The following is a 21,756-nucleotide window of genomic DNA, read 5'->3' as shown; positions in this document are numbered from 1 at the left end:
AAACAGCAAAGATGATTTTTTTTTTTTTTAAAGATTTTATTTATTTATTTGAAAGAGAGAGACACAGCGAGAGAGGGAACACAAGCAGGGGGAGTGGGAGAGGGAGAAGCAGGCTTCCCGCCGAGCAGGGAGCCCGATGCGGGACTCGATCCCAGGACCCTGGGATCATGACCTGAGCCAAAGGCAGTCGCTTAACCGACTGAGCCACCCAGGCACCCGCAAAGATGATTAAGAACACTTTCTCATTCTGTACTTTCTTCCCAAGGCCGGGCAGTCTTGTGAGGTTGAGACTCTTACTCCACTCATCCATCGTTGTAACAAGCTCATCCTCGTAGGAGATCCTAAACAGCTCCCTCCCACGGTCATTTCTATGGTAAGTTAGTTTCATGTTCATATTGCTTTAAAGTGGAAGGGCCTTTTTTGTTCTTGTGTTTGGAGGGGGTCTGTCTTGGGTCATCATCTCTTATTTGGAAGGAAAAGTAGGGAATGGCTAAGGAAAGAGAACCACTGTTTGAATTTTAAGAGTAAAAGTCTGTAAAAATGTCCCTTTGTTCCTGATTGTGCTTATGTGCATGTGTGACCCGAGCAGGGCGCGTGCCCGAGACCTGAAGACAAGAATGACCGTGTTCCATGTGCGGCCTGCTCTATCTTGGGGAAGGGCGGTGCACAGCTATTTTAAGGGCTGTATCCAATCCATTTTAGTAACATAAACACCAAAACAATAATAAAAGAAAAATTTTAAGTTTCCTAACCTCCTGATTTATATTTTAAATGTATGCAAATTTGAAAACGTCATCAAGAGTACTTTAAATATACTCTTAGAGTACATTTCCAGTTTTAGAATTCTATGTCCTATCATACAAAAAAAAAAAAAAAAAAGATACGCTGTGCCTCTCTCGTCCTCTGAAAGTGCAGTGTCAGGAAGAGAAAAGGGGCCGTGAGCCCCGCTTGTGGGGAGGACCAACCAGCACCTCGAACGTGGCCCGCCCCTCTCTGCTGTTACCGCACCACAGAGGGCTCCTAGAAATGCACACCAGAATCGGGACTTTTGTAGATGTTTTGGGTAATCTGAATAGGTGTAGACCATGGCTTTGAATTTAATTAATAGTTGTATATTTCACTAATACAAAGATTGTTTGTACAGAGGAGTGGTTGCATAAATAACCCCAGAGAACAGATCATTCCAAAGCATTTCTGTTCAGTTGTGGAATGAAAACAAGTGGTTTTTGTTGTCATTACTGTGTTTTGACTTCGGAATTATTGAAAATGATAGTGCGGTTCTTTGACATCTGAGCACGTGCATGATCACACTATGGTGTTAGCCTAGAAGCACACCTGAGATCTCTGAGTGAAAACCTGTGTCCGTAGGAAAAGCTGCGGGTGATTCTGTTCATGGAGAATAATGAAGAACCGACTTTGTATTGCATTTCTTTTAAATAACATGGTATCTCGCAAATTTACTGATTTAACTTCTTGAAGGGACTCAGCATGTAGTGAAAAGGGATTGTTGATGGGCCCCAACTTTACTGCTTACTTTGGTGATTGATAAAAGCAGCAAAAATGAGAAAAATCTGCTTGGACTTATTATTATTACAGAAATAATATGGGCTTATTGAGAAAAATTTAGAAGATAATTACAAAGTTAATTTTCTCAGCTTTTCTATCCACCTGTTTCTAAGAAGAATTACTGGGAACAGTTTAGTGAGTATTTTAACAGATTTTGCAGGGCATTTGTGTGTTCGTTTATTCATTTCTTTCCATCAGTATTCATTGAGTGCCAGCCTAATTCAGGCACTGTTTCAGGTACTGGTGTTAAAACAGTGAAGAAAACAGACAAAAGTCCCTGCCCTTTTGGAGCTTGCATGTAGGGGGTAACAGACAGTACATAAGTCGCTAGGATATGGTATGTTAGGTGGCTATAAGGTTTGTGTGTGGTGGTTGTATGTGTATAGAGTTTGCTTTAAAGGGGGCAGAAGCATTCTGTGCCAAGTTGTCTTTTTTTCCGGTCTGTAAATGGATCAGGAATATCCTTCCATGTCAGAACGTAGAAATCCACATCATTCTGTAGGGTAGACTCAGTCTTTTTCTGCAAGTGGAACTGTTGTTACCTTTTTCTTTTTCAAAATAGGTTTGGCTAACTTGTGAATAGATCAATTTCTGGGGATGTAGATAAAATTGTTGAATGTCTACTACTAATATTTTATTTAGTTACACAGACTTATTCAAAATCACATATAGAAATAACCTATGATTTAGGAAGTAATGCCTTCCCCCCCCACTACTCTCCTAATCTGTGAAACAGGTTTTTCGAACTTCGCACACACGTCTTCAGCATCACGTGTGAAGATCCCATATCCATTGTCTTAGTGCATTCTTAAGTGCACATTTGCTTCTAGATGATTTAAGACACAATACTTATTGAATATTTGTATGATGTTGACATCGAAAAGTATATCCCACGGCACAGCTACAATAACATTAGAACTATTCTCTTCATTTATCTTTTAGGTCACTAATTTTTCAGGTCTTAACTCATCAATAGGTTTATGAAATCAACTTAGTAATTATTGTCACTTGTCTTTCTCCTCCACTGGAATACAAATTCTGTGGCACTTGATCTAATTCACTTAACAGTCTTAGCACTCCAACTTTTAGGTGCTCTCAGTGTATGCTGGATGGATGAGATTGGTCTTTAAAAGGCTTGTGTACAATGACAACCAATATTTCCATCTGTGAGAGAATACCTTAGATATAATTGTTAAAATCTGTGTTGCAATTCTTTGTTTCTTTTATTATTGATTCTTTCAGGTGATCTCTGTTAGCATCAAAATAGCTTTAGGGTATGGCCATTACAAGATCACATCTTTTCCTTTTTTTTTCTTTTTTTTAACTAAGTAGGCTCCACACCCAACATGGGGCTTGAACTCACAACCCTGAGATCAAGGGTCGCATGCTCTACCGACTGAGCCAGCCAGGTGCCCCAGATCACATCCTTTTCATAAGCAGTATGTGGGTTTTCTAAATAAACTTTTATAGTCAAGCTACATCATTTTTCAAGGCCTGGAGTCAGAAACATCTTTCTCTGAATCTGTGGTTGTTGGCCATCTTATGCCGCTTACATATTAGAGCTCAGTTGCTGTTTTTACAATAGTGGGAAAAGTATAAACAAATGCTTGGAAATTGTTGTTCTCGCCCTTTCCAGAAAGCACAGGAATATGGCTATGACCAGTCAATGATGGCGCGCTTCTACAAGCTGCTGGAAGACAATGTGGAGCACAATATGATTGGCAGGCTGCCTATTTTACAGCTTACTGTTCAGTACAGGATGCACCCAGACATATGTCTCTTCCCCTCTAATTATGTTTATAACAGAAACTTGAAAACAAATAGGTGAGTTCCCATTCATTGCTTATATTAGCTTATTTTTATTTGTGGGCTTAGCTGCTTAGGAAGAATAGCTATTTTACTGTGTTCTTAAGTCATCATAAAAAGCATAAATCAGAGGTTTAATAATTTTTTCTAATTACAAAAGCCATGTTGATTTTAGCAAATGCAGATAAAAAAGAAGGGGGGAAGATTGCCCTTATTTATGCTACCCAGAAATAATCACTGGTAACATCTTGGTATATCTATTTCTAGTCCTTACACTATACATATCTTTTTTTACTTTTTTACTTTTTAAATTTTTGAAAAAAAGAATCACACCATACTCAGCATAGTACAGATCTTTGACTTATGATGGAGTTACGTCCCAATAAACGTATCATAAATCAAACCTACCTACCAAACATGGCTTAGCCTGGCCTACTGAAACATACTCAGAACACTTACATTAGCCTACAGTTAGGCAAAAATCATTAACACAAAGCCTATTTTATAATAAAGTGTTGGATATCTCGTGTAATTTATCAAATACTGTACTGATAGTTACAAACAGAATGGTTGTCAGCGTAGAAGTTGGTTACCCTCATGACTGCGGGGCTAACTGGGAGTAGCTCCTCAGTGCTGCCCAGCGTCTCGTGAGAGGATTGTACTGCATGTTGCTAGCCCTGGACAAGATCCAAATTCAAAATTCCAAGTACAGTTTCCACCAAAATGTATTGCTTTTGCACCAGAGTTAAGTCAAAAAATTTTAAGTTGAACCATCCAAAGTCGGGGACTGTCTGTATTCTCTGGCTTGCTTTTTTCACTTACTATATTAGGAGTGACTTTTCAATTGCAGTTATCTTTAATTGCACAGATCACTCTCCCTAGCCTAGAACAGAAATAAAATCTGTTTTTTACCTTTCACTAAAACACGTTTTGATAAAATAAGGTATTTCTTATCCTTAGTTCCCTCCCTAACAAAAAATAGTAATAAAAATAAAATATTTTCTTATAACTTGTATTCTGAATGGTGGTTGCTTTTTTGTAGACAGACTGAAACCAATCGGTGTTCATCAGACTGGCCATTTCAACCTTACCTGGTGTTTGATGTCGGAGACGGTTCAGAAAGACGGGATAATGAGTATGTTCTCCTCTCTTCAATCCCCAGGGATGGTCCCAGAGCTGTTATTTTTGTTCATATTTACATGGAAAACATTTTCCATACATCTCTTTGCTTAGTGCCAGGGCACAGGCATTTTTCTGGAGCTAGGCTACTAGCTTTTCCTTTATTATCATAAATTACTAATATCTTTCTCTATACGTTTCGGCCTTTTAGTTCTTCTTAATTGTGTAATGGGGATGGTAATCCCCATGGTAAGCACTTGAGTAAATACATGCTAATAAGATCACAGCTGTTGTAAGACAGACATGGCCCCAGTGCATGGATGGCTCTTGTGATCTAAGAGGAGAGACAGACACAACTGGGTAATCGCCAGGGTAATTACTTATTCCAGCTGGGTTAAGCGGTGTGAGGATCAGTATAGACCCGTTTGAATTAAGGTAGGAGACAGAGGGTGGACAGTACCTGATGTCTGGGATTGTGTATAAGGGAACGTATTAATGTGGTCTGTGAAGGATTGAAAAGGAGTGGTGACTGCTAAGTAGGAGAAACTTCTTTTTTTTTTTTTTTTTTTTTTAAGATTTTCTTTATTTATTCATGAGAGACAGAGAGAGAGAGAGGCAGAGGGAGAAGCAGGCTCCCAAGGAGCAGGGAACCCGATGCGGGACTCGATCCCAGGACCCTGGGATCATGACCTGAGCCGAAGGCAGATGCTTAACCATCTGAGCCACCCAGGCGCCCAGTAGGAGAAACTTCTAAGGAGTTAGGGCGTCTTGTGAGAAAATAGAGGGGTAGTGGTCTGTAGGCTGTGTTTGTTAGCACAGGGCCTAGCATGGAGTACGGGGAGAGTACACATACCACCTCTGCGTCCCTGAGAGCGCTGTAGAGCAGGTGGCGTCCTCAGTAAGGATTAGGTATTAGTTGAGCTACTGAGGTGGGGGACAGGACACTGAGTGAAGAACTTAGGGCTACAGAGAAGCAGTTGGCCATAAGCATTGTTGGGGGTGAAGGTCACAGAAGAGTGTTGACCTGAGAGGTGACCGAGGAAAGTAAATTAGACTTCAGTGATGGAAGAGAGAGCTGGCTAATGGGGTTTTCTGTCGAGTAAGTCAGAAGTTAAGATTGTGGGTATTAAAGGCCCTTAAATTGAGACCGCTAAGGTGGCCTCAGGTGCAGCGCATGTTGCTGCTAGAACAGTAATGAAGGGGTGCGTGTAGTTTGGGAGGTGAGTTGGGAGTGCAGGAAGAGGCCAGTGAGGATGCAGGCCTGCTGCAGGATTCCATGTTGTTCACCTCTGGGGGCTACATCACATTTAGTCTGTGTGGATGGCATCCCCTCGCCGTGTGGTGCCCAGCCAGCGTGGGGAATTAAGAAAGATAATATGATAAAGCACTTTTTTCAGTGTGTGGAAGATAGCAAATTCTTAGTGTTCACTATTTATTATTCATATCTTCGTTATTATGAATACTTTTGTTCTGACTGTTGCTATCCCTGTTACAACAAATGAAGATACCGGTGAGTAAACTTCAGTTGACTTCAGAGTCTTTTCTTTCTTACAACTTCCTGTTTCACTGGGTGGTTATAGGTCTTCAAGTATGCAATATTAATAGTCATTATAACAGCTTCTTTGAGCCGCTGATGACTGAATAAAGGTAAAACATACCTGCCTGCCCTTCACTGTAACGGAAAACAAAGTAGGACTGAAGCTAGCAGTTGGACTGCTATTAGTTTTGATGTGTTTTGTTTTGTTTTTTTCATCTTATTTAGCTCATATGTAAATGTTCAAGAAATAAAACTGGTAATGGAAATAATTAAACTTATTAAAGACAAAAGAAGGGATGTTACTTTCCGGAACATTGGCATAATAACCCATTACAAGGCTCAGAAGACGATGATTCAGAAGGATTTGGACAAAGAATTTGATAGAAAAGGGTGAGGCATCTATATTTTTACAGATATTTCCAGTTTTTCTGTTGAATTAAAAAGAAGAAAGAGGGGATAAAAGGAAACCTAACTCTAGGAAATGGCCTTAGGCCGTGATAATATAGCAGGAGGAGACTCAGGGCTTCGGTCATGCTGGGTAGGGAACGCTCAGACTCCCGGCCCCGCAGACCAGCCATAGACAGAGTACCTCCTGCTGATCGGGATGTCCTCACCACCATTGTCAGTGGAACCCACTGAGAAACCCTCCAGTCCTCTTCCTTTACTTCTATGACTTGTTAATCTGAATTCTCATTCTAGTAAGATTCACGAAGTAACACTTTCACTTAGAATAAAGTATTTAATCCTTTTCATGCCTTTATGTACAGGGTGAAGATCATGTTTTTGTCTCCTTCTTACCTCAACAATAAAATTAAAGATTAATTATCGGAAATCCATTAATTCAAACATTTCTTAACCTAGGAACACACAAGCTACCAAAATTGGCTCTAGAAAAAAATAAGAAAATTTGAACAGACCTGTAAAAAGTAAAGAGACGGAGTTAGTAATCAAACACTTTCCAACAAAGGAAAACCCAGGACCAGGCTTCACTGGTGAATTCTATCAAACAGTAAGATCAGAATTAATACCAATCCTTCTCAAACTCTTCCAAAACATAGAAGAGGAGGGAAGACTTTCTAACTCCTTTTATGAGGCCAAAATTACCTTACCAGAGCCACGGAAAGACATCACAAGAAGAGAGAAACTACAGGCCAGTATCCCTTATGAATATGGATGTAAAAATCCTCAACAAAATAATGGGAACTGAATTCAGCATATTAAAAGGATTATACACCAAGACCATAGTGGAATTATCTCAGGAATGTAAGGTTGGTTCAATATACAAAAATCAACATGACACAACATATTAATAGAATAATGGGAGAAAACCCACATGATCATCTGAGTAGATATAGAAAGAGCATTTGACTAAATCCAACACCCTTTCAGGATAAAAACATTCAATAGACTAGGAATAGAAAGGAACTTCCTCAACCTAATAAAAGGCATCTATGAAAAACCCACAGCTAACATCATATTTGATGGTGAGACTGAGTGCTGTCCCCCCAGGATCAGGAAGGACGCCTGCCCTCACCACTTCTGTGCAGCACTGTATTAGAGGTTCTGAGCAGGATTATTGAGCAAGAAAAGAAATTAAAGGCATCCATATTATAAAAGAAGTAAAACTATCCTTTTTCATAGTTGGCAGGACCTTATATATCAAAAACCACATAACATTCATTCTAATGAGTTCAGCCAACTTGTAGGATGCAAGATCAGTATACAGAAATTAGTTGTATTTGTATACAGCAGCAACTAGCAATCTGAAAAGGAAATTTAAAAAACAATTGTTTATAATGGCATCAAAAAGAACAAAATACTTAGGAACGAATGTAGTAAAGACGTATAAAACTTACACATCAAAAAGTACAAAACGTTGTTGAAGGAAGTTAAAGAATACCAAGATAAATGGAAAGATAGTCTGTGTCCGTGGATTGGAAGACTTCGTGCTGTTAAGGGGGCAGCACTCCCCAGAGTGATTGATCTACAGATTTCAGTGTTGTCTCTAGCAGAATCCAGCTGCCTGTTTGACAGAAACGGACAAGCTTAACCTAAAATTCACGTGGAAATATCTTGAAAAAGAACACTAAATGTTGGAGGGTTCACACTTTACTATTTCCAAACTTACTGCAGAGCTGGTTATCAGGACTGGTACTGTCCTAAGGATAGACATAGAAACCAGTAGAATAGAATTGGGAGTTCAGAAATGAACCCGCTCATTTATGACCAGTTGCTTTTCAACAAGGGTGCCAACGTCATTCAGTGGGGAAATAATAGCCTTTTTATAAATGGTGCTGGGCCAACTAGATCTCCACACGCAAGAGAATGTATTTTTTTTTTTTTTTAAATAAGGAGCAAGTGGGAGGGAGGGGCAGAAGGAGAGGGAAAAGGAGAATCTTAAGCAGGCTCCACGCCCAGCACAGAACCAGACACGGGGCTCCCTTCTCATCACCCTGAGATCATGACCTGAGCCAAATCAAGAGTCCGAAGCTTAACTGGCTGAGCTACCCAGGCACTATGAAAATGAATTTTGACTCTTGTCTCACACCATACAGTATAATGAACTTAAAGTGGATTAGAGCACTGAATCTAAGCGATAAAATTATAAAACTTGAAATAAAGGTATAAATCTATGTGACTTCAGATTAGACAACAGTTTTTCAGCATGACACCCATGCACAAGTTACCAAAGTAAAAATAGATAAATTGGGCTTCATAATTAAAAATTTAGAAACCTTTGTGTGTCAAAGTACACCATTTAAAAAGGGAGAAGACGGCCCCCAGAATGGGAAAATATACGGATAGTTCCTGATTTACCATGGTTTGACTTAGAATTTTCCAACTTTATGATGGTGGGAAAGCAGTACACATTCAGTAGAAGCTATACTTCAAATTTTGAATCTGGATCTTTTCCCCAGCTGGTGATGCGCAGCACAATCCTCGCGGTGCTGGGCAGCAGTGGGCGCAGCTCACAGGCAGTCCCGCGGCCACTGGCAGCCATCCTGTACCTATCCTGGAGCAGTGGTCAGTAAATTACGTGAGATAGCCAACGCTTTATTATAAAATAGGCTTTGTGTTAGATGACTTTGCCCAACTGTAGGCTAATGTCCGAGGTAGGCCAGGCTAAGCTACAGTGTTCGGTAGGTTAAGTGTAGTAAATTACATTTTCAACTTGGGGTATTTTTAACTTACGATGGGTTTATTGGGATGTAACCCATCCTAAGTCAAGGGAAATCTGTACTTGCAAATCATGTATCTGAATTATATAAAGAACTCCCACAACTCAAAAATAAAAAGTTAATCTAATTTTTTTAATGGGCAAAGGATTCAAATAGCATTTCTCAAAAGTAGGTTGTAAACAAATGGTCCACAAGCACATGAAAAGATGTTCCACATCATTTGTCATTAGGGAGATGCAAATCAAAACCACAGTGAGACCCCATGTCACCCATCTAAATGACTCATAAAAAAACAGACAATAACAAGTTTGGGCAAGGATGTTGAGAAATTGGAACCCTTGTGCATTGCTGGTGAGAATGTGAAATGGTAGATCACTGTGGAGAACAGTTTAGCAGTTCCTCAAAAAGTGAAGCATAGGGGCACCTGGGTGACTCTGTCAGTCAAGTGTCCTCTTGATTTCAGCTCGGGCCTGGCCGTGATCTCAGGGTCGTGGGATCAAGCCCATGTTGGGCTCCCTGCTGGGCATGGAGCCGGTTTGGGATTCTTTTCTCTCCCCCTCCCACTCTCCCAACATTCACATTTGTGCTTTCTCTCTCTCAAAAAAAGTGAAGCGTAGAATTCCTGTATGACCCAGAAATCTCACTCCTAGATAAATACCTGAAAGAATTGAAAAAATGTTAGCACAAGAGCTCGTAAGTGAATGTTGATAGCAGCATTGTTCATAATGGTCAAAAAGGGAAAACAACCCAGATGTCCCATCAATTGTAAATGGATAAATAAACCATGGCGTATCTGTACAACCAAATATTCAGTCCTAAAAGGAGTGCAGTACCGTTACATGCTACAGCAGGGATGAACCTTGAACATGTTCTAAGTGAAAGAAGCCAAGCAGGAAAGGCCACATATGTTATGGTTCCATTTATAAATAAAATTTCCAGACAGAAAGTAAATTCGTGGTTGCCAGGCCTGGAAAGAGGGAAAAATCGAGATTAATTGCTAATAGGCACGAATGAAGGAAATGTGAAAGTACATAGTGGTGATGGTTGTACAACATAGTGAATATACTAAAAACCACAGAATGCTATACTTTAAAGTGGTGAATTTTATGTTACATGAATTATATATTGATAAAAGATACCATGACAAAAGCTGAAAAAATGCTACTGTATAAATATGCATATTTAATAATTATCTTAACGTTTTTCAGTAAACATATTTGTCTTTTGTAAATAGGCCAGCAGAAGTAGATACCGTGGATGGGTTCCAGGGCCGGCAGAAAGATTGCGTTATTGTTACGTGCGTCAGAGCAAATACCATGCAGGGCTCAATTGGGTGAGTGTCACTGGCTTTTTACTTGTCTGTAATCTCGATCTGTTTTTGATCACTGTTGGAGAATATCATTATTTGCGGTATTTTCCTTTATAAAAACTTGTGTCACTTCATGAAAGTTTCCTTTTTCACTTGTAAAGTTGATCCACTGTCACGTCTGCTTCTCTTGGACCTTGTCTATCACCCACGTCCAGGGGCAGTCTGTTCTTTGACCTCCTAAGAGTAACCTAACTCTTGGCTCGGGGGTAGTTTGCAGGGGGCCTGTCCTCTCCACGATCTGTCATAGAGTGGCTTTTCATCTTCTCTGTGTTTTTGTGCTTTGCTAAGTTTGTAAACCTTAACTCCTGTCAGTTTACTCACTAAAGATGCCAAGGACATTGTAATGAGTGACAGAAAACTCCCCTGAGTCTCAGAGCCCTGAGACTCTTGTGTGGCTGCCTTTTCCTGCTCTTGAGGAGCAGGTGAAATTTACAGATTATAAATGAGTTTCCTTGCTCTTAAAGAAAATAGTAACATGAGTTACCTGTTCCCTGTTTGGAGAGAGTCTGCATGGACAAGTGAAGACATTGGTATCTCTGGGGCATCCTGTGAAGCAGAAAGGCCACCTTCTTCATACAGCAGTTCTGTTATTGCTGAGCTCTCCTCAGATGTGTTGGTACTTTTGTCTGATATGTGTGTGCTTCTCCTCTGGCTCCACAACATTTTACTGATCTCCGATATACTAAGAATAACTGATCTAGTAGCGTGTTTTTAGGATGTGTCCAAAGCTTTACGGATGATACTGTTAAGGGGCGCCTGGGTGGCTCAGTCGGTTAGGCATGTGCCTTCAGCTCAGGTCATGATCCCAGGGTCCTGGGATCAAGCCCCACATCGGATAGGGCTCCCTGCTCAGCGGGGAGTCTGCTTCTCCCTCTGCCCCTCCCCCTGCTGGTGCTCTCTCTCTCACTGTCAAATAAATAAAATCTTTAAGAAAAAAAAAAAATGACACTGTTAAAATTCCCAGTATCTTTTCCAAGTCCAAATAGGAGATTGACAGACAGATGCATCACTTTCAAGAAAAGCTCCAGGCCTTTTGTTTCCAGGTTTTAATGGGAATTGCTTCTTTGCTGGGGACCCTGTGTTGGGAAGAGGGAGAAAATGATGTACCATTAAAGAAGGAGAAGGATGGGCGCCTGGGTGGCTCAGTTGGTTAAGCAACTGCCTTCGGCTCAGGTCATGATCCTGGAGTCCCTGGATCGAGTCCCGCATTGGGCTCCCTGCTCGGCAGGGAGTCTGCTTCTCCCTCTGACCCTCCCCATTCTCATGTGCTTTCTCTCTCATTCTCTCTCTGTCAATAAATAAATAAATAAAATCTTAAGGAGAAGGAGCACAGGGAAAGCTCTCTGAAGCACTGTCTCTGTGTCACCTGCACTTATGCTAAGTTGTTCTGCAGAAGGAAGTAACTTTGTGGGACGCCTGGGTGGCTCAGTCGGTTAAGCGGCTGCCTTCGGCTCAGGTCATGATCCCAGGGTCCTGGGATCGAGTCCCACATCGGGCTCCTTGCTCAGCAGGGAGCCTGCTTCTCCCTCTGCCTGCCTCTCCCCCTGCTTGTGTTCTGTCTCTCTCTCTGACAAATAAATAAATAAAATCTTTAAAAAAAAAAAAAAAAGATGGAAGTAACTTTGTTTTTATTGCTTAGATTTCTGGCAAGTTTGCAGAGACTGAACGTCACCATCACACGAGCCAAGTACAGCCTCTTCATCCTCGGACATTTAAGGACCCTCATGGTAGGTGCATTCTCAGGACCAGAGTGCTCCAAAGTTTGCCCATTGTGACTGATACTCGGTTGAGGTTTTGTTTTTATTTTCCATCAAAATGGAATTGATTGCAGGGTGACAAAATAATGAGCTTCTTCCCCCTGGTTGTCCTGTCCTTCAGCAACTTCTGTCTGGGAACTTCTATAGATGTAAACTGCTAACCCTTTCCCAGTCCAAGGCCCAAGTATCCACAGTATCCATAATGAAAAAAAAATTATGTCTCCATCATAGGACTGTTGAGATCTATAAATCCATCCATACATCTAAGGTGCTAGAACAGTTGTTGGCACTTAGCACGCACTCAGCTACTGTGGCTGTTATTGGCCCAGCTTAACGCCAGCTCGAGGGAGTTTGCAAGAGGAAGCTTGGATCTTCTTTTCTGTTTTGGCATGGGGAGCGTACTGCTCACCCTGTGTCACTTGGGTGGGGGAGGCCGTGTCAGAGCTCCTCTAGGAGACGGGGCGGGTTTACATCCGTGGTAGGCAGAGTGTGGCCTCCGTCGGTGATGTCAGCTGGCTAACACAGGTGTTTGCTGCTTGCCCCTTCAGGGGGTCACAACTTCGAATTCTTCTCATTTTTGTGTTTCCCAAAGTCAGTGGTTATGTTAGGGGAGAGGCTAACTCATTAGATTTTTTTCAGTATTTTTCCCATTTTCTGGTTAGTACCACCAGAGGGCATTCAAATACAGTCTTACCCATTCAGTTCTTCCCTACATCTGTGGTCTTCAACTTCTGTTATTTGTGTGCCCCCTTGAAGGAATTTTTAAAAGCTGCATACCACCTGTTTTTAAGTTGATATTGAAAATTTGTTATGGTAAGTTTAAGTATTGCTTAAGATTTTGCTTTTGAATATATTATAAATATTGGCATTGTAAAATAAAACTATTAAAAATCTTTACATCACTTTTTTTTTTTTTAAGATTTTATTTATTTATTTGAGAGAGAGAATGAGATAGAGCATGAGGGGGGGAGGGTCAGAGGGAGAAGCAGACTCCTTGCTGAGCAGGGAGCCCGATGCGGGACTCGATCCCGGGACTCCAGGATCATGACCTGAGCCGAAGGCAGTTGCTTAACCAACTGAGCCACCCAGGCGCCCTCTTTACATCACTCTTAAATGAATCCATTGGAACAGATAGCAGTATGATTCTTTCTGCTCTTTGAAATTGAATTTCCACTTGTACTTGTTTGGGATAAAATTCAGGGGGGATATATATTTTTATAATTAAAAGCCTTTCTGTTATCTCATACTGTTACATTTCTCTGCCACAAAAATTTACATATAAATTGAAAGTTTAAAAAGTATTTTTATAACTACCTGGGGAAACTATGTGAAGGGTGCACGGAACTTCTCTGTACTTTTTCTGCAACTTCCTGTGAATCTGTACTTACCTCAGAAGAAAAGATTTTTTTTATTATTATTTCTTAAAATTTTTTAAAAGATTTTTTTATAGAATTGTTTTTCCTGGTACCATTAGGATCTAAGTGTTAAAAAATGATTTCTTATCAGTTGATTAACCTGTTAGAATTATCCTTTTTACACGGTTGAATTTTGGTAATGTTTTAACCTGAAAGGTAAAAAGTGTATTAGAGCTATGTGTCTCCTAGCGACGCCCTGATTGAAGGAGGCTTGCTGGGCACCCCCAGTTTTACTGCCCCCTCTCTGTGGCACCCGGGGATCTGCATGCGCCTTGGCGGTGGCGGTGCACCCCCTGGAGCGCCTGGGCATGGATGAGTGGTGACTGCGGGACGGAGCGGGGCGGGGGAGCCCCTGGAGCACGTGGGGGGGAGCTGGGGTGTCTGCACTCTTGGAAACCAGTGGCACAGAAAGACCAGAATAGGAAAACTGTGGTCCTTGGGGCTTTTTTCCTTTTTTTTTTTTTTAATTCTTAGCCCAATTTCCCTTATGGAAACGGAATCGATGGTGAAGGTACTTGGTTTCCTCTGAGAAACCAAGAGTAATAGCTCCTTCTCAAAACTGTTTTTGTGATCCTAGGATCGGATTAAATACCAAGTTGAGGTGCCATAGACTTGGCAAAAATAGCAGCGAGGCCATCTGCTTCACGTTACATCTGTGTTTGAGCCTCAGGGTGAGATGCTCGGGAGCGCTCCAGAGTGAGAAGGAGGTCCAGGCCCTGGGCCCAGTAGTGCTCGCGCGGGCCTGTCTGGTGCATGCTGGCCCTGGGCGTGCGCGTTGTGCATGAGCCTTCAGCCTTCACACAGTCCCAGTTCGTCCAATCCAAGAAGCCATTACGATAGGAATCATTATTTTATGTACTACTATTAAACTGTGACACTATTTTCACGTAGAATTTTTATATTTATTAAAAGAACTCTTTTAGGCTTGTTTCGACAAGACAGACTTCTATCACCCTTGTTCATACATAAAAGAGAAAATACAAAATGGATAGGCTGCGATGTTCCTGGAAGGACTTCACTTTCCGAGTCTAGCACTACAGAATCATTCCCCAGGTCCCACTCACACACGTCCTTGTTTCTGCCACAGACTGTTCCCTGTGCAGTCAGCGGTTTGGGGACTGCACATTTCCTAAGGGTACCCCACCAGGGTCTCCAGGGTTCTCTTCCAGCTCCCAGTCTCCATTCGCCCAGGCGTTAGTGCTGGTACTGTCTTGTCTCGTCAGAAGGTATCTGTGGATAGGTTTTCAGACAAGAGCTGGGATTCAGTCTTTTTTTAAATAGTTTATTAACTGAAAGTCAAGGGGTTGTGGTTGCCTAACCATGAATTCCTCCAGGATTAGGTACTCGGAAACTGCTACCTGGCCAGGAGGTGCCCCAAATTAAGAAATGTTAAATGTGAAATCAATGTGCATTTTAGAATCCATTAAATAAAACATTATGCCCATTTTACAGATGAGGAAATAGGCTCAGAGAGGTTGACTTGACCACGGTCATGCAGCAAGTAAATACTGCTGCCCTCACCCAGTTTTTTGAATAGGGCAGGAGGCCACGTGAGGGCAGCTGTCTCCTCTTTCTTTAGGCTTTGGATTTTCTCCTCTCACGCTCACTCTTCTTTCTAAAGAGGCCCACGTTCTGATGGTTGTAAAGTGGTAGTTTATTGCTGAGGAAAGTCAAATGGGAAGAGAGGAGAGATGCGTGCAGGTGGGGTTTCCTTCTCCTTAGGTTTGCTTTCGTAACTTAAGTTCCTCCAGAAAAGAGACAGACAGTGGGAAAAATCTGTGGAATAGTTGTCTCAGTGGATTAAGACAGTTTAGCCCTTTGGAGTCTGGGAGGCCTTTGGGAATTCAGTGAAGGCTATGAGCCTCTTTCTAGAATAGTCACACACACCCAAAATTTAGGGCTCTCTGAAACCAAGCCTTCCTGCTCCAGAATGTTAGCCTTTCGAGAGATAGGCAAGACTCTAGATCAAGTGTCCAAGGGAACTTTCTGGGATGACAGAGCTGTTCTGTGCACCATCCAGCACACTAACCACTAGGCACGTGTGGCCCCTGAGCACTTGAAATGTGGCTGGTGCAGCTGTGGAACAGAACTTTTTATTTTACTTAACTTTAACTAATTGAAATGTAAGTAGCTACTCGTGGCTGTAGACAGCTGGTCCGGTCTGCAGAAGCTTTGCTTCCCACACAGCATGAGCCACAGGGTAAAATGGTGGAAGTTCTTTCTCACAGGCAGTGACTGGTGCTCTTTTCTGGTAACGTGGCTTCATAATTCCGTATTTGAACTTATTTTTCCTTTAATGGATTCTTGAGAATCTGTTCGTGAAGTGTATTTATTATTATTCAGAAACGGAAGCAGAAACTTCATGCTTCCCAAGCGTATGAGTGTTTTGGGGGTGTAATTGTTTTTCCCTTCTCTGTTTCAAGGAAAATCAGCACTGGAATCACCTGATTCAGGATGCACAGAAGCGGGGTGCCATTATCAAGACGTGCGACAAAAACTATAGGCACGACGCAGCGAAGATTCTGAAGCTCAAGCCCGTGCTGCAGAGAAGTCTGACTCACCCTCCTGCCGTAGCCCCAGAGGCGTCCAGACCCCAGGGCGGCTTGCCCAGCAACAAGCTCGACAGTGAATTTGCCAAGACATCTTTCACTTCTTCCCTATATCACACGCCCCCTGACTCCAAGGAATCTTCTGGTACTGTCACGACAAAGGACCCTGAAAGGCCTCTCCTTCAGGACCGGCTTCGGGACCCACGACTGCTTAGGAGGATGGGCCTAGACCCCGAAGCCAAAGGGGTGTGCCTAAGGGATCCGCAGCCCTTGAGCCCCCAGCATCCCGGAGCGACACCTCCCTCGGGCGAGCCAGGCTTCCCTGGGAGTCACCAGGATCTGGGTAGCGCACAGCAGTCCACTGCCAGAGGAACCGCTCTGAACAACTACAAACCTCACGCGCAGTGTGAACCTCCAGCTGCTGGGACTGATGTCTCCACAAGTAAAAGAAGATGTGACTGGGAAGGAGGGCTCAACCATAGAAGAGAGACCCGGGCTTTCAGTGAGGGCGACCAGGACAGGTGGAGCCCGGAGAGCCACTACTCGAAGAGGAGCCCTGGCTGGGACAAGAGGGGACTGGAGAAGGAGGACTGCAGCTCAAAGAAAAGAAGGCTTTTATAGTGAAGCCACATGGCACAGACTGTCAGCCACAGCATCGTTGCAAACTTAAGATGACCAGCTAGTGGGACTGTCCAGATAAGATCATTTTTTTTCCTTAAAGGAGTTTGCTGTTGGAAAACATGGAAAATGTATCCTAACACCTGAGCCTCTTGGTCATCTTCCACAGTTTTTTTGTCAGTTGTAAAAGCTTTCAAGGGCCTTTGTGTGTCTGTAATACTGTCCTTGAAGTCGGAGACTTAGAATGTTGAGCTCCTGTCCTTCTGAGATAAAGGGTCAGACTGAGGCAGGTGTTGTAGAAGTTGAAATGTATATTTGTATAGCAAATAACAAAATCGTTTTAAAATGTAATCTAGTAGACCGCTTTTCTTTCCCCTACTTAAAATGTTAGTCATTTTCAGCAGAACAAACTTTATACTTAAAAAACAAAACCAAAAAGGTGGGAGGAGGAGGGCAGGCCCTTTCAGATGTTGTTCCGGCAAGACCTGTTCAGCAGCCCAGGTATTCTGGGAGGCAGGGTTCATGCCGGTGGGTCAGACGGCTCTAGTTCTATTTAAGAAAACAAGTGGAGTCTCCTGGGGGAAACTTCGGGCAGCCGAGTCCTGTTCAGTAAAGTTCTGCTGCTGTTGGACGTTTTCAGATGAGGCTCCTTGGTGCAGGATATTGCACTGCTCTGATGAGTCCAGCCTCCTATTTCAGGAAGCACAGGGTTTCTAGCTAAAATTCGTGTTCCCCTTGAGATAGACAAAGATGAAACAGAAGAATAATTCTTGACCTACCATTCAGATGCCCCCAGCATATTGTGAGTGTCCCGTAACTGGTGGGTGACAGGTCCCACGGTTGCCGGGGCTGGAGCAGCGTGGGGACCCCTGTGCGTGAAAGCCGGCAGGTAGCCGGGAGAATCCAACCAGATTGCTCTGGGGGAGCCTGGGGAGCTGCATGTTAGATGTCTACCCAGGGACCTCGGGTCACCGACCTGGCAGCTTGGGATCCAGGAGGGCCAGCCAGATAGAATACTGTAGGCGGGAAAGAAACACCCTTTCAGAAGAGAAGGCTGAAGGGAAGTGCAGACGTTGGAAGTTGAGACCCAGGAGGAGAGTTGACAGGTTTCCTGTGATCTTTGGAGACTGTGTTAACTCCTGAAAAGATGCCACTTTTGTAGGGTCATCTGGTTAGAGGGGGTTGTACTGTGGTTTGGGGTGCCGTGGGGAGGGGATGTTTGAGTACCTGCACCGGGGGGGTGGGGGGGGCCGCTCATTGCAAAGTCCAGTTTTCCAAACTCACAGACATGAGAATATATGGTATCAACAGTTTGCACCTATCAGAACTAGTGGTTTGTAGGGAATGCTGGGCAGCCCGTTGGCTAACTTGGTGAGGGCCTCCCTTTGAAGATGACTGTGCACCGTTTGAAATTTTGCCATCTGCTTTTTAAGCAAAGAGGGCTTCGTGTCAGAAAATTCTACTGAAGCTGGTTATTAAAAGCTTTAAATGTTTGATTGCCAAAAGTTTAGACATTCTGCTTCTTCATTTCTCACATCACCCCAGCGGGGGTCTGCTGACGTCGAGCGGACACCCCCGGCCCTCAGGGAGCACACCCTCTGGCCCCACGGTCGGCCTGCTCCCTGCGTGCGGGTAGGGCATGGGTCCTCGGCCGGCAGTGTGAGAAGGTGCAGGGCGAGCCCCACCCTGTCCGGGTCAGGGGCTCTGTAAGCTTCCTGCTTGTGCCTTTGGCAAGAAATGGCGCTGTTACTTTGAGTTTACTTTCCTTCTACTCTTCTTGAGCAGGTTCTTGGCGGTAGCCGTGTAAAGGGCCTAAACTCTGTAGGCTTAGAAAGCAGGCGTGACAGACACAGTTGGGGGCCAGGAACTTCTCCCTCTGCTGGTGCAGCACGGGGACTAAGAAAGAAGGGTTCCGGGGCGCCTGGGTGGCTCAGTTGGTTGGGCGACTGCCTTCGGCTCAGGTCATGATCCTGGAGTCCCGGGATCGAGTCCCGCATCGGGCTCCCCGCTCGGCGGGGAGTCTGCTTCTCCCTCTGACCCTCCTCCCTCTCATGCTCTCTGTCTCTCATTGTCTCTCTCGCAAATAAATAAAATCTTAAAAAAAAAAAAAAAGAAAGGGTTCCTGTTCCCAGGCCGCGGACTTCGCTGCCACGCCCGGACCGTGGGCTTCCGATGAGCGTGACGTGTGTCCTCATACGCCCTGTCCGGCCGCTGGTTGCCCACGCTCCCCATCCGAGCCTGTGTCCTGCTGACCTCTCCCTGTGAACGCAGGCCACCTGACACTGCATTTGAAACTGTTTGTTGTTCCACTTGGTAAAAAAAAGTTGGTATAAAGCATTTCCTATGTGTAAATGGGGCCCTTCTCGATGTGGCTGTCCCAGCAGTGTTGGTGAGTGGGAGTTAATCTTGCAGAGTGAGGAATACGGCTGTTTGCTTCGTCCTTGCCACGGCGCTACAAGAAAGTGGCCTGTCTTCACTGTTCGTTCTTTCAACATGAATATATTCTGCTTAAAAACTTGTTTTGCTTCTCTATATATAATTTTCCTTGGATTTATGTGCATGGTTTATTTGGTTCTATGTTTTCATGTATCACCAGGAGCAAATTTGATAAGTACATGTGAATAACCTCCTGTAAATGGATTTTATAACAAAAATGTACTAAACTATTTTCTAAAATTAGTTGCGCAAATGATAATTCTTTGCTGCAGCTTTGACTCTACGCTCTGAGTTCACAGCTGGGATTTGGTAGACAGTACCCCTCTTTGTGAAAACCTCCATTTTAAGAGAAAGTGGTGAAATTAAAAGCGGAAACCGGAAAACTGGCCTGAGTTAGGTGGGATTCAGCGTCAGTGTGCTCAGCAGAGTGCTTCAGGCCCGTTCAGCCTGCCACGTGGTCTGTCTGCAGACAGCACATGGTGGGGATTTGCTTTATTCAAGAATGTTCTCCAGCCCCCCCACCCCCGGCTCTTGGGGTGAAATCTCACCTGTGAGGTCACGAGGTGTGTCACGACCAGCCCTGGTGGCCAGTCCTGTTTGGGGGCTTGGCCCGACAGAAAAGCATGCTCACCTTCAGGCAGAGGCTGGGGAGGGTGGGAGAGGCTGGGCGGGCGTGAGCGGAGCCCCTAGGGACACGATGGGTGCAGACGTCCAAGTCAGGGTGACTGCCGACGGCCACAGAAGTGGAGCGCGCTTCCTTCGCGGTGTGGGACTCTGCCGCACTCCTGTTGGAGGGCGCTGGCTCATTCCGGATGTGCGAGCAAGTCCCAGGAGGGTGAAATGACGGATGGTGGGTAGGGGCCTCCTAAATTCACCAAAGGACCTGGTGAGAGGCCAGTGCTCCGAGGTCCATTTCATCTGTGGAATTCGTTACTGCCACATCTGTAGTGACGATTTTTAAAGTCATTCCTGCCCGACTCGCAGTCACCACCACCTCCCGGGGGCCACCATTCATTGTTTGAGGAATAAATAATTCAGGGAGGAAACAAAAATTTAGCTTCAGCTTAAGTAGAATTTACGTATCATGCAGCACACGACAGCACCTTCTGTACTCGAGGGACCCCTCCGTCGCCCTTAACGGACCTGAGTTATTGTCACCCTGTCCTCCCGTACGGAGGCATCTGCCACGTTGAGTGGCATAAATGGTATCTGTAGACAGATGGGGTGCTGGAGCCCCGCGAGGCGGTCCGCGTGGGCCCTGCTCCCCAGCCTCCAGCTCACCTGTGCTGGTGGATGTGCTGGTGGACGTGGCCACCTTTGTGTTGCTGCCACCTGCCTGCAAAAAGAAGTGCTAACAAGGCGTTTTCAACCCGGGACGCGCTTCGGAGTCACCTGGGAGGTGTGGAAAAATGCTGCCCCTGGGCTCTAGCCGAGAATTTCTGATATAATGGGTCCGGGGCCCCGCGCTTGCTGCCTTCTACTTTTTTTTTAAACTCTTAAACTCACTCTCAGGTGATTCCATTGAGCCTCCAGCCTTGAGGCCTGGCTCCTAGGGGTCAGGAGGAGAGAGGAGCAGCCCTCGGGCCCACGGGGGTCATGTCTGCCTTCCTCAACCATTGTCGCCCCCAGGAGCCCCGGACAGGGCAAGGCCCACCATGAAAGGCCATCGGGGCACCTTCGCTTTCGTTCCTTTCGTTCGGAAGGAGGTTCCCAGGATAGCAGGGCCAGGGGAAGAACTGGAAACCGCTCAGGTGACTCCTGGGGCCGTTAGAAGGGAGGAGGGCCGGGGTGAGTCCGTGTGGCCAATGAGGCCTCGAAAAGGCAACGGGTCTGGTGCTTGTCCAGCAGGGACGCCCGCGTGGCTGCTGTTGAGGCGAGGGAATCCCGGGCTGGGGCTCCACGTTGGAGCTAAGCCATGCACGGCAGAGTCCGCTGGGCGCGTGCGGGTGTTCTAACACCAGCTCCTATCGCTGAAGTGCTCGCCCGGGGTGCTAGAGCTACGAACTAGCAAAGCTGCGGGGCTGGGGACCGGAAAGGCCTTACTTCTAACCCCTCCGGTAGGCGCCAGCACACAAGCGGGGCCTGGGAGGGACTCGGTGTTAACCAGAGAGGGGGCAGGTCTGCCTTAGCTCCACCCTGGCCACCGGCAGCTCGCAGCCCCCAGGGGCTTCACTTTCTTTAGCTGAAAGTGGAAATTGGGGTTTGAGTTCCTTTTCTGATTCTTTTCACCAAGTTCCAAAATCAGGCCCCGATCCCTGAGGTTCTGGGGAGGGAGAGCCAAGCTTGTGGTGGCTTTCTATCCTAGCGCACTCGGGCTTCCGCAACAAAACCCCAGAGACCAGGTGCCTTAGAAACATTCTTCGCCAGCTCCGGAGGCTGGGAGTCTAAGATCGCAGCACCAGCAG

The 21,756-nt window shown here is 44.7% G+C and overlaps 1 protein-coding gene across 1 annotated transcript in view; it reads left to right on the top strand.

The window, feature by feature from the left end:
* Positions 1-18,485, top strand: part of SETX (senataxin) — a 61,464-nt gene extending 42,979 nt beyond the window's left edge. Inside the window, exons 11-16 of the mRNA XM_021691273.2 lie at positions 266-373; positions 3,203-3,390; positions 4,415-4,507; positions 10,442-10,540; positions 12,216-12,303; positions 16,172-18,485. Coding sequence (XP_021546948.1) covers positions 266-373; positions 3,203-3,390; positions 4,415-4,507; positions 10,442-10,540; positions 12,216-12,303; positions 16,172-16,918 — 1,323 coding nt within the window. The 3' untranslated portion in view covers positions 16,919-18,485. The remainder of the gene's footprint in view (positions 1-265; positions 374-3,202; positions 3,391-4,414; positions 4,508-10,441; positions 10,541-12,215; positions 12,304-16,171) is intronic.
* The last annotated feature ends 3,271 nt before the right edge of the window (positions 18,486-21,756 follow it).

This window comes from Neomonachus schauinslandi, chromosome 13, assembly GCF_002201575.2.
Source record: "Neomonachus schauinslandi chromosome 13, ASM220157v2, whole genome shotgun sequence".
In the NCBI taxonomy this organism is placed as follows: domain Eukaryota; kingdom Metazoa; phylum Chordata; class Mammalia; order Carnivora; family Phocidae; genus Neomonachus; species Neomonachus schauinslandi.
Note: the sequence above shows the minus strand (reverse complement) of the source record. Positions and strands in the feature narration are given on the sequence as shown.